This window comes from Aythya ferina (assembly GCF_964211825.1).
Source record: "Aythya ferina genome assembly, chromosome: 2".
Lineage (NCBI taxonomy): Eukaryota > Metazoa > Chordata > Aves > Anseriformes > Anatidae > Aythya > Aythya ferina.
The window spans coordinates 123,333,103-123,346,537 of NC_140297.1; the positions used below are offsets into that span (position 1 = coordinate 123,333,103).

Below are 13,435 nucleotides of genomic sequence, written 5' to 3' on the forward strand. Positions count from 1 at the left end.
CACCTGGTCACAGCTAAGTAGACTTGCAAAGCTATTTAGCAGCAGTTCTCCATTGTGAAGGTTATAAGCACATACATGTAAAATTGTGCTGCCACTGCTCGTTATATTTTTATGTGGGTGTAGCCCCAGCATGGTTGGGTATGCACTTGACTAGTCAGACATAAATGCTTCTGAGCTGAGCTGTTTGGATAGTTAATTATGCATAGTTTTACTGTCATATATAGATAAACAGCATAAGGAAACAGTGCCAGTCAATTATGCTGACAATTAAAATGCAAAAGATGATTTAAGACAGACAAATTAATCTCCCATACATGCTGTGGGTGGAGTATAGGGTCATTCTTGCACTAGAGGAAAGCACTGGAGAACCCAGAAGTGATGTAGATACATTCATCCAGTAAGGGTGCATTGTAGAATCATGTTCACAGCCACAAGGGTTGGAGAACTAATGAGCCAGACACAATCAGCTGAAATAATGATCTAATTAAAATATCTTTTACTTAAAGACTCTTAAAAAATATCCTAACCTTTCTCCTTTTTGTTTTCTAGCAAGTTCTAAATATCAGATCAATAGATTTTCTGTTTTCTTTGACATTTTGTTTTTCCTTGTATCTTTCTTCATAATATTTTGTAGAATATGGAGCATTTAAATTACTATACTATTCTGAAATGTGCATTAACAGAGCTAAGTCATGATTTACAAATGACTCACAGTTGTCCCAAAAGTCAGCATTTTGGTTTTAATTGGTACCAGTAGAGTAGTGTAAAACTGTAAAGAATAAATCTGTTTTATTAGTATGTATTTAGAACAGCAAAGAGTATTGGATTTGTAATTTCCTGTGATTCTTAGGGGACTTGTGCAGGGAAAACTCCTTTTCTGAACTCTGCCCTTGACTGTTCCCAGAAGAACAATGCTTATTGATATCAGTATTTTATTATTGATTTGCTCAGTATAAAGTTCTTTCATCTTCACGTTTTATTTTTCTGTCTTTTTGCTTTCATCCGGCTTTGTGTTTAGTACACGGTGTGGACTGCCCTGTGGGTCACCTGGAATGTTTTCATTATCTGCTTCTATTTGGAAGTAGGCGGACTTTCTAAGGTAGGTCTCTTATCATTCTTTAGGTTTATGGGAGGGTGTTTTAACTACAGAACTCATGGATTTTAGAAGGCTGGAACCATAGAGGAAAAATGTGGCTGTTTGAGCATACAATCTGATCTTCAGTGTTTGAACTTGTATATGATAGTAAATAATCATGGTTTTGAAGTACATAAATGCAATGAATCTAAACTACAGTTGCCTTCTGAAGCACCATCTGAAGAAAAATTATGTTATTCAGTAGAAACTTTAAAGTTCTTTTTGATTCTTGAAAAACAGACAATGCCATTTTGGGTGAATTTCCAAGCGTAAGTGGAAAACGTATCTGAATTTCTCAGGCTGCTTTGAAAGCAGCTAAAGAAAATTACGAAGAAGGTTAATGTAGTAACTTGTAGAGCAAATTGGTCTTACAGTGAGAATGTTAATTCTTTTCTTTAAAAAAAAAAAAAAAAGGCAAAGGATGACTTTTTTCACATCTGAATAAAACTTTCCTTTACATGGCACTTAATGCTCTAGGCCATTGATTCTCTATTCAAACCTCTGATTAGAGCAGAAGTATTTGCTGGAATTACCAGGATATGTATTGCATTCATAAAACAGAGTGCTTATGTTAGTGTAGGTTATATTTAGCATTGTATCTACAGTGAGTTCCATACAGTGTCTGATGATTTTTATTCTATTGTTAGACAGAAATTAAATTAATCTCTGTTTACCACATTCATATTTAAACGTTTGTAGGCACAGTATGCCAATAGCACAAGTGGATCCTGGAATTAATAGAATAAATGTCCCTGATACTAGCTGTGGATTTAATGATATAGATTATGCTACTGTTGATTCATGCAATGCTTTTAAAGAATTCTGAACTCCACTCAGTTCAGATAGCAATGTTTGTGAGCTATGTGATTTTCTGGGTTCGTCATTAAAACTCATGGCTTTCGGTTGACAACAAATAAAAAAACGGTGAAACCAATTTAATAAGAAATAAAATTTAATTTACTCAGCAAAAAAAAAAAAAAATCTATTAAAATTAAAGCTTTCAACGAAAGCTTCTTTTGGTGATAAAACTTTGTAATGAAAAACTAAAACAGCTTATTTTTTCTGCAAATGTGATTTAGTTTGCTCGGAGTCATAGACTTGATGGGGAGATTAGTGCACTTCATAGATCAAAATAACTTATTGTATTGGCATGTTTTGACTTAAAAATCTATTGTGTACACAGAAGTGATGAATGCCTAAAGTAATTGTTCTTTTTCATTTTGCTGTACACATAGTTTGCATTTTTTTTCAGTTCGTTGATGACTGTTATTATAGGGACTATTATATTTTTTTAAAGATTGCTAGTATTTTTTATCTAAATGCCTTGGACGTGAAACTTGTAGTGTGACCCCTAAATTTGTGAAAATCAGAGTTGCCTTTACATAGATTGCAAATAATTCTGATTGTGTCCTTACCAATATAAAACAGTAGAAATAAATAGAAATCCTTTATCTTCCAGTTTCACCAATATGCTTCACTTTTAGGCCTTTTTATTTAATATATATGACAAAACAAAATGCAGAGATGTAGTACAAATATCACTCAGTAATTAAGAAAAATCTCTTTTATTACTATTTATTTTGATTGATCTTTTTGGTGGAATTTTTATTTTGTCATTTATAATTACAATGTTTGAAAAGTGATTTCAAGGTGGTACACACAAAATTATCCTCATGGAATTTAACTGCTCCTGAACAAATTACATCACACATTACATTGTAGCACTGGCATCAGGACCAAGCTAGTAATAATAAAATCCAGAATTTTGTGTAAATTGTGCCAAGAAATTCCACTAAATGTAATGGAAAATTTGAGTAAGAAGGACTTAGCTAATTTATACCCATTCTTTGCTGTGAGGGTTTAAAGAAAACATTTATCTTTCAGTTACAATGCATACTGTTCATATTTTCCAGAAAGATAAAGTGATTATTTATTTATTAAAAGAACAGCTTGATTTTAATTTTAAGTCTGTGTGTGACTGTGTATATATATATATGTAGACACATATAATAGATACTTAAACTTTTCTTGATAAAGAGTGATGAAAACTGTCATCCATTCTCTCATTGTCAAACACCACAGAAGTGGCTTGAACTTTTCTATTCTTTCAGCAAAGTATGGTGCTTTTTCTTAAGAGTTTCCTGGAAAGTTTATGTATTTTTGAAATACATAATATACCAGTGAAAACACATTTCATGTTTTACAAACATATTTCACCTTTGCCAAAAGAATTCAATTTCACAAATACCCAAATATTTTGACCCAAAAGCCCATTTAAGTTTTTGTTTTTAATAATCTTGTGAGAGATTATTAAAACCTGAGGGGATGTATATAGTCTATATACATATGTAATCTGGGGCTATAGGACCTCTTGTGGTCAAGGAATTAACTTAGGTCTCAGTTAATTAATACTCAATTAATATGGTATTATAAACAGGAATTATAAATATAAAGAAGGAGAGTTGTGCAGAAGAAACCAAAAGCAGCTCATCCCACAATAACTACAACGTGGTAATCAGGGAAATCTCCTGAGAAATTAATGATATGGATTCCAGTCTTCTTGTGTGTGGAAGGGGAATAAACTTGGCTTTCCACCAGCTGGAGTGTTTTAAGCACAAATCTAATGAGTAAAGGGCTCATCTTTAACTATCCTATAGACAGTGTAAAGTCAAGATCATTTCTCACTTCTGTTACAGAATTGCAAATAAAACATTAATATTTTCTTTCAGGGCTAAATAAATATTATTTGATCAGAAATAGAATAGTTAATTCTTTGTTTGTATTAATTTAGATTTTTACTTGTCTTTTATTTCTCATTTTAGCAGTACAATCCCACCAGCTCTCTATTTGCCTACCAGTGAAAAAACTGTCCCTGTGAAAAAATGAAAATTGCCTATATTTTTAATTTACTGCTTTTTTGAAACTCAAAGCATAATTTTTAGTGTAAACCACCCTGTGTGACAGAAACAAAGCTGTTGTTATAACATGACCTTTTAATCCTCCACAGCAGGATGACAGATTGCTACATCCACACACCTTTTAGTCGTGGAGCTCATTAGTTGTTTGGATCTTATTCTATGTCTTGAAATGAAACTGTTCTAATTGCTGCATTTGAGAGTATGGACAATCTTAGATATACAGACATAAAGAAAAATCTCAAGAATTAAGAGGCAAACAAAACATTCCCTAAAACACATTTGAAAATAAACTTCAATTGAATCTTACCAGTACCAGAAGTTGTCCTTTTGAAATTTTATATGTTCTTAAATATGGACTAGACATAATCTATCTTATATAAGTCAGCCTTCTATCCCTAGCAGTACATTCTTTAATGTACTTTTTACTTTACAAAGGATGCCTAATTTATTTAGTTTTCAGAGTTAATATTTCTATCATTTACCTCCCACTAGTATTTCAGAACAAGTATGAAAATAGTTGTGTTTATTTGTATTTATCATTTGATCTGCTAACTGGTACTTTTTGGTAGACCATTTTTCTCCTACTAGATTTATTGTGGGTTACTGTGACATTTGCTCACACATGTTACTACCCTTTATCCTGTAAATGTATGGCAGCACTCCAGGGCTGCATATTCCTTTCCTGTTTTATATGCCTTGCCTTACCAACTGGGCAATGTTGATCAGCTAGTTTCTTATTCTATGATGTTTCCATCTGTTCTTCGCTGTTTTTCTGTAGCATGCTTCTTAAGCATGAACTTTGCCTAAATCTAGGTTACTTTAAGTTCAGCTTTCAAGGTTGAGCTGTCTGTTAGCTATGTCTAGTGCTGCTTTTGAGCAAAGATTTCCATGGCACACACTCACATATTCAGTAGGAAACTGCTTCTAAAACAGCTTACGTTTATTATCCGGTCCTTAATTTCTGAAGTCGAATTGAGGTCAATGTGACTTCTTTAATGTGTCTGCGATACTACACACACTGAAGCCAGTGGAAATTTTGCATATGCTAATTAATAAAACAATCTTTTTCACATTTATTTTCTAGTAATATTTATTTATATCAGTGTGTCTGAGGCTCCCAGCCAACTTTATTAAACTAGAGACAGAAATATGGACTAAGTTTTGATATAGCTCTTTAGTTGGTGGATAAAATTATAACTGGTAAAATTAATTTGTTCCCTCTGAGGAAAAAATGGACTAATAAATTACTTAGCAAAAGTGCTGTGGGAATAGAGACTTAATACTCTTTTCTAAACAAAGTATTGTAGATCAGAATAAGGGCTAATCAGCTAATCATGTGCGCTTAATCCTGGCTACTTCTGGAGTCCTCTTTATTCCATTTGGTGCATGTCAGTCAATTCTTAATTATTGTACAGTTATATCTAAGTATCTCAAATGGATCAAGTTAAGCTCAAAAATAATGCCATTTTTTAATTAATAAAGATGTAAAGGTAAAGTTTGGGGGCTCGTGGTATTTATTTTATTATTTTTTTTTAATGTGAAATGAGAACAGGAGCATTGCTTAAATTTAAGCAATGGAAGTTGGAACTTAAGCAGTGAGTTGGAAGGGACCTTAAAGATCATCTAATTCTAACCCACCTGCCATAGGCGGGGATGCCACCCATTAGGTTAGTTTGCCCCATCCAACCTGGCCTTGAACACCTCCAGGGATGGGTGTTTTCTTCACCCATTTTCTTCAACATTGAGCCATTACCACAACTCTCTGAGTGCAACCATCCAGCCAATTCCTTACCCACTGAGTGGTCTGTCCCTTAAATCCCCATCTCTCCAATTTAGAGACAAAGATATCATGGGGGACAGCGTCAAATGCTTTGCACAAGTCCAGGTAGTTGGTTGTCATGATGTCAGTTGCTCCTCCCCTATCTACCAGTGTTGTAACCCCATCTTAGAAGGCCACCAGATTTGTTAGGCAAGATCTACCCTTAGTGAAGCCATGTTGGCTGCTACAATACAAAATATGTTGGCTAACAACATGAAAAAAAGTCATTCTCATTCTAACATGCAGGTATAAATGAGAAAATTAAGGCAATTATTTTGGTGTAGTTAGCATCAAAATTAGCTCAATGACATAGCCCACTCTGAGAAACATTTGAATAAAGTTGGCAGCATCTTTAGGAGAGGAAGAAGTGCTAAACTTAAAAAATAAAATAATAAAATAAAATAAATAAATAAAGCCTATATAGAAAATCAGCAAGGAGAGTGGAAAGGATTTCCTGGCAGGGCATAACACATCTACTCAACTGTAAATGATTTTTATATGGAGGCAAGTGTTCATTTTTTAGATCTACTCAGAAGAAAGTCAACAAATAACTTTTTGAACATGTGACAAATACTTGTCTGGAGGTTAGGAGGAGCTTTCTAGTACTAAGTGCACTGAATAAGGTCTAACACTGTTGTAACTCTTCATCACTAGATACTGTGAAGAATTAAGTAAAGGAATAGCTATCTGTGATGATCAAGGTAACTCTTCCTCCTTGCTATTTTTAATCTATAGAAATAAGCCTCTGTCAAGGTAAAATTCCAAGGTAATATCCATGGATGGTTTGAGGTATGAGTGTTACATATGAAAAAGTGAATAGATTTTGAAAATGGAAAACCTCCTCTTCAACTAACTGAGAATTGTGTTAACTTCAGCAGGAGTGGTGTTCCAGCTGAGGATCTTGGGGTGTCTCTGGCTTTTTCCCTCAGCAGATGTGTAGGGACACAGAAAATGGGGAAACCCAATGGAGGCTTCAAGGCGGCTGATGGCAGTTCTTGTACATGCATGGATGGGATGTTGGTGTTCAGCTGTGTGACACCAAGTGGGAGGCGATGCTGTCGCTGCTGTTCACTCCTGACAGACACTAGGCATCTGTTAAACACAAGACTCATGTTCTCTCAGTTCTTTTGATGGATTTTTAATTGAACACAAATCATTGCCATTCACAACGCATCCTTCACCAAAGAGAATTTAATACCAGTAACGGTGTATTTCTTTCCTTTTGGACATGGTACATAGTCATGTACAACTCAGCTGAGAATTTCTTCCCACACACCTATGACTACTATCAATTGCTTTAGGTCAGTGTCTCTTAGGCCTTGGGAGGCTACGTATCCATTATTCTTATTCTTCATGCTCCTATAGATCCATTTGTTTCAGCTGATGCCATCAACTGCTACTAACTGTGATATCTGCAATAATGGATCACACTAAAGCAGTGGATGTAGCTGGAGGCATTTTGCAATTTCTAGTTGTTACAGATAACTAGTTTTATAGCAGTAGTTAAATATAATCTCTTCTTAGTGTGTATTTGAATAAAACTCAATTAGCAGAAATTAAACCTGAAGAAAGGAAAGTTTTCATTTCCTTGAAGTTTGGACCCTCTTACTTCCTCCTACTTTCCTGACTTTGTTATTCTAAAAGAGTTTAAGGAATTACTGTTTTTAAAGTTATGTTCCAGAGTGTTTTCTGGTATGGAGAAATGAGGAATGCTAATTAAACACCACTTCAGTAAATAGAATTAAACTTATAGTAAGACACGGAAAAGTGGGCCCAGTATACACATTTCAATGCTTGCCTTGTGCAAACAAATTCATCTCAGCTTTCACTCTTTCTTTGAACCAGCTCTCATAATTAACAACAACAACAAAAGGATGTGTTAAGAAACACCTGCCTCTCTTTTTATTATTGTTATTATTATATTTCCCTTTCTTACAGTAGAGATTCCACTGAAATGTGTTTGCTACAGCATAATGTTCTAATATGACCTTCTTTATGCACGTTACTCCTCCCATCGTGCTGCTTTTTCATAATAAAGAGAAATAATATCCAGGTTCATCTGTATTTAATATTTTTCCATAATGTTCTGTTCTAAGAACAACCTTTTGAATTTTTAATTATTTTGGCAGTAAACCTGGAATCCAATTTACTGTGATGTTATGCAGTGTAATGCTGAACAGAAACATTTCAGAGCTTCAAAATAATAACCATGATCTTGCCTCAGATACCGTTAATCATGAATTCAATATATTGGTGGTGTGCCTTTCCACAGTATTTACAAACAATATTTTCTGATGTTCTGTTATATTGACGTTGGTACTACATGCAGTTTCTACTGCTGCATATAGTTTCTGTTTAGAATACAATGATTGTTTCCATTAAAAGTTAGCATACTATCTGCCATGAACTGTGAATCATAATAGTGAAGCTGTGGTAAAAAGTATTATGTTTTTATTAACAGTTTACACTTCTCATCCAGAAAAAAAAAAAAAAAAAAAAGACAAAAAAAAAAGGAAAAACTACACATCTGTGCTGGTGTTATTAAAATAAATCAAAGGAATGCTACCTGCAGACTGCTTAACAAGATTTTATATGTTCTATATTAAAAAAAAAAAAAAAAAGAAAAAAAGAAAAAAAAAAAAGAGAGAGAGAGAATATCAGAAGAGTATTAATCTGTTAGTACTCTAGTATTAAAATCAGTTCATCCAGTTTGGAATTTTGAACAGTCAACTGGCCTCAAAGGCTTCTATTTAGCTGAAGAGACTGTGGAAGTTTCTTGATGTTCCAGATTTTACATGACCAAAGCCATTTTTTTTTCATTCCGTTTCTGTGTGCTGAGTAAAGCTGCAACACCATGTAAGTTTTAATGAAATATATGTTTATTCTTAGAAGGACAATTTAGATAGCAGATAGCTGGATGCCACAGTTTCAGCATAAGGTCATTTTGGAAAAAAAAAAAAAAAAAGAACAAATGGGACACTGATAAATGCCACAGAAACTGCAAAATGTGTCATCCTGATGTTAATTGTTTAGGTGATAGAATCACATTGCAGAACAACTTAATCAGGAGTACATTACAGATGGTGCAAAAATTGAATTTCATATCCTTTCAGGTGACATTTAGAGTGGTTCATAATATTTTATACAATCAGCACCATTCAAATATGTTTTTTTAAAACAGAATTAATGTCCTTTTAAATAACCTTAATGTTAAAGTCTAAAGCTGATATTTGCAGGAGGTACCATCCTTCATCAGTTTAAATAACTGAGATGATACCTCACTGTCTTTTTTTATTATTAATTATTTATTTTTATTTTTATTTTTAAGTATGCCACTGAAAATCCACGGTTAATTGGCTTTTGGAATGATGGATGTGTTATATATGGTTAGCTAACTACTACACAAATAAATTTATTAATATAAATACCGCATTCATATTTGTTTGAGTTTATTACCTTAATCGTTCAAATATTTCTAGGATCTTGAAGTTAAAAAAAAAAAAATCCAATACTTAAAACAAGTGCTAAAATGTATAAAAAGTCTTACAGGGAGGAGGCAGGTAGCTTGCAAAATCTCTCCAAAACCACAGTTGGATATGAAAAAGAATTAATGATGCAGTTCCAGCCTGAAATGGGTCATGTGATGCAGATGTGCATGCTGTTATAGCTATTGTGGCAGAGAGATTAAATCCCTGTGTACCTTATAGTATAACTGCCTGAATCCCCTCACAGAACTTGAAGAAGGATTGGGTATTTATATAGAGAACAATAAGATGTAGAATAAAGAGTCAGAGCATGTAAAGAGAGGAAGGATCGTCCAGTCATCTACACTTACCTGATGTGTCCGAAAGATTGCTGCATTTTTTCATTTTCCTGTGTTCAGTTTAGTCTATTACACTAACACAAATTTTTCAGGATCCTGAAGAATCAATCAGATTGTGATAGTTCACTTATGATTAATCACCTTAGTGTTAAATACAGGTACCTTATCTTTTGTGTATGTTTTTTCTTGCTCTTAAATATCCAATGCTTACTTAAGTAAGGATTTAAACACTGTAGAGAAATTGCATTTCAGTCTAAAATTGCTCATTAGATCAGGAGTTTGAATTTTGGTGTCTCATATCCAGCATATGCTGTGTTTTCTCTGCTATTAAGTGTCTCTCTGCCAATTAGTTTTTCACTGCCCCCACCTCTCCACAACTCATCTATAAAGAGACTGGTGAATAGGTGCTGCTTGAGTACCTGCCACAGAGCAGGGTCAGTGTGCGAGGATGGAGAATTTGAATTTGTTCATGGAGAGAGGAAGGGAAATTCCTCTAAATCATGGTTTGGTTGTAAGCAAGTATGGAAAATCTGTCTGCAAACAAGGGTAAACCTAGGTTTGATTACTCAGGGTATCATTTTATGTACTTATAGACAACTTAATCTATTTTGCATTGATTGTTATACTCTTATTGTACAAAAAGGAAAGATTGCTGAGATTTTGTTTTCTGTATATGATGTCCTGGCAAGATTTCAAAGAAATATTTTGATTGCTTCTTTAATCATATTCTTGGTTAGGCATTGGATTGGCCACAGTTGCTGTCTGTCCAGTTGTTTCTAACTATTGACATGAGTGACTGCTGTGTCCAGATTTTAATGCTTCTATAGGGCAGTGTGTTTATTTTAATGCTAGTGTTGGCTCTGTTTTTTGCAAGCTGAGGTCAAATTAGTTTTTTGTTTGTTTGTTTGTTTTTTACTATTTTTTTTCTATACACTATTTTTTCAGTTGTATCCCACTTTTCAGAATTTGAGTTCCTATGTTGGTCAAGTAAGCCGTTCTTCCATTTTATGAGAAGGCCTATTATTTAGTCTGTCCTCTAGTAAATATCAGCATTCAACTGATGTCTAGTTTTAAGACAGTTTTATTGTTTTGAAGGGAGTTTTGCACTGATTCATATGGCATCTTTTTCCATTTGAAGACAATATTCACTAGGAACAAAATATAATATGTTTTTTTTTGGTAATAATTTACACTTAAGAGTAAATAATTTACACTCAATAGTGCTTGATGAAAGTACAGAGGACTTATTGTAGAATATGAAAAAGTTCTTCCCAGAAATGATGATACTGAATTGCATGAAAGTTTTTAAGTATGCTAAGTGCATCTTACAGAAATTCATAATAGTGCAACTTCAGCATATTGCTTAGATAGATATGTTAACGTGGAACTATCTTTGACCTGTAAAAGAAATACAGGAAGCAGGTGATTCACCATCACCACCAAATGTCATCCAGAAGACTGCACTTTCATCCTTTGGGATTCATGAACTCTGTCTAATTTAGTGGAAAGACAAGCAGCAGTTCTTTGGTTTACATTTCACAGATCTGCATTTGACAACCAAGGTGATTTTACTAACTACACAGAGCCTGTGTATCCAGTCAGAGATATCTTAGGATTTTCTAGGATCTCAACAGTAGACAATCATTGTCTTGAACTTTCTGAATTAATATCTGCTTACAACAGCTTTGTTCCATGGGACTGGTATAAGCATTTTACCTTCTGAGTTTTACACATTTTTTAAGTCTGGTGAGCCTATCTGAGCCAGAATTTCATCAGGTTTTTCAAAAGCATCTGCAAGAAAATTTTGTTCTTTAGCTCCCATGAGATGATTCTTACTTGCTGCTCAGTAAGGGGAGCCATAGGGCAGGTGTCCCTGGTAGATTTCTACTACTACTTTTTTTTCAAAGACTTCAGCAAACAGAGAAGTGCTGGTTAGTTCAGTAGCTCACCTCGGGTAAACTTCAAATAAATTTCCAAGACATCTGTTTTGGCAGTATTTTGTTTGTGGAATGCTTGATCTTTATGTTGTATTAATCTGTCTTAATTAGAAAAAGACTTTTGATCACATAGATCACAGGAAGTAGTCTCTTAATCTTTGTGGTTCAAGACTTGGAGCAAGTTTATATCCTATGTTTGGTTTCTGTGTAATAATATATTTAGCCTCAGTAAGAAGGGATTGTTCCTTGGGTAGATTATTATATTCTCTTTCAGTTGTAGAATCACCTTTCTGGCTTTTCTTTTCCTTTTTTAGCTGTCCTTCAGGGAAATTCTTGAGACATATTGATGTGACTGAGTTTATTATTCATGAGTATCAGCATTCCTTTGAACAGAGGTCTTCAGCTTGGATTAATGGGGAAAGAGTGAGAGAATCCCACTGGGGATTTGGCTGACCTCCTGCCCTTTATTTTGCTGGGAGATTTATTGTCAGTGGCTTTACTACACTAGGAATAATACTGGGTCTTTTTGACCTATTCAGTCAAATGGGGAAGGTAGAAGCTTTGGAGAAGTCACAGTGCTAGAAGGAGTGCCTGCCTGAGACTGTCTTCCAAGGGCAGACACTATTTATGAATAATTTGTCTGTGTTATTTGTCCATATTGCATTCTGTATACTTAAATTACCTCTCCACATATGCCTTTAGAGAGCACGTAGAAGTCCATGTTGTTTTGGAAGAATGTTTCCTTTGCAAGGAGAGAATATATTATACTTGTCTGTTGAGAACAGATAGGCTTTGGCTCTTCTGTGTTACTGCTATGGATCTTCTGCAGGCATGGAAACAGTCACCCTCCACCCCTCCTTGGTAGATCAAGAGATTCAGGGTTGATTTGGGAGTTTCTTCTGGAGTTTCCTTGTTTATCTCAAAGTTGTTTGAAGGCTTGGGCATTTTTTATGCTGAGACTGAACTTTCTGAGCTGCCTGCTGAACTCTCTGCCTAGTGTTCTGCTAAGAGGAGCACAGATATTATTTCTAAAACTCAGATTACTTGCTTGCTGCAGATAAACACACTTGATTCATTTTACCTTTATTTTCTGTGAATTGTGGATGATACTTTCACTTTTCAGCTTTGTGTTCACTATTCTGTAATTTTCATTATTTTGAACAGAAGTGACAAACTACAGTCTAACTTTCTCATGATCAGTATTACCAGGGCAGATTATTTTCCTTTAGAGACATTTCACCCTGACTAAATTAATGTTTCTTTCTTTTTACCATTTCCTGAGGCATTCACAGCTGTCTTATTTTTTTCCACTTCAAAGATGGCTGTTGGATAAAAGACAACATTTATTGAGGGGGAAAATATATGTGTGTGTGTGCGTGTGCATGTGTCCAGTTGTGAAGAAACTGTGATATCCATTATGTCTTCATCTGAAATATATTTGTACAATATTTAACTTCAGAGTCATTTGTGCTGTTTTGGGGCTATTTTTATATGCTTCATGTTTACCCTGAGTTTCAACTATGTTTTGCTTTAGGGCATCTTGCATCCCTTTGTCTTTATTTTTTTTTATTTTTTTTTTTTATCTGCATGAAATAACTATTTTTATTGTTACATGCTGTGTGCATGTAGACTTTGTGTACACCCTACAAACATTAGCACAGTCATTGAAAATAGTTATTTCAGAAAAGCCAGTGTTATAAATCTCTTAGTAATTACTTTTTACTTCATACAAATACATTTTAATTTGTACATATTGATATTTTTATGTATCTTAGGTTTAGCTTGTGTATACTTATAATAAAT

General features: G+C 34.1%; 1 protein-coding gene across 5 annotated transcripts in view; it reads left to right on the forward strand.

The window, feature by feature from the left end:
• Positions 1–13,435, forward strand: part of NKAIN3 (sodium/potassium transporting ATPase interacting 3) — a gene marked incomplete at its 3' end in the record, with an annotated part of 379,768 nt that overhangs the window by 189,823 nt on the left and 176,510 nt on the right. For all 5 annotated transcript variants that reach the window (XR_014689539.1, XM_084509282.1, XM_084509285.1 and 2 more), the window contains exon 3: positions 1,019–1,099. Coding sequence is in view for 4 of the 5 variants with exons in the window: in XM_084509282.1 (XP_084365408.1) it covers positions 1,019–1,099 (81 nt within the window). The remainder of the gene's footprint in view (positions 1–1,018; positions 1,100–13,435) is intronic.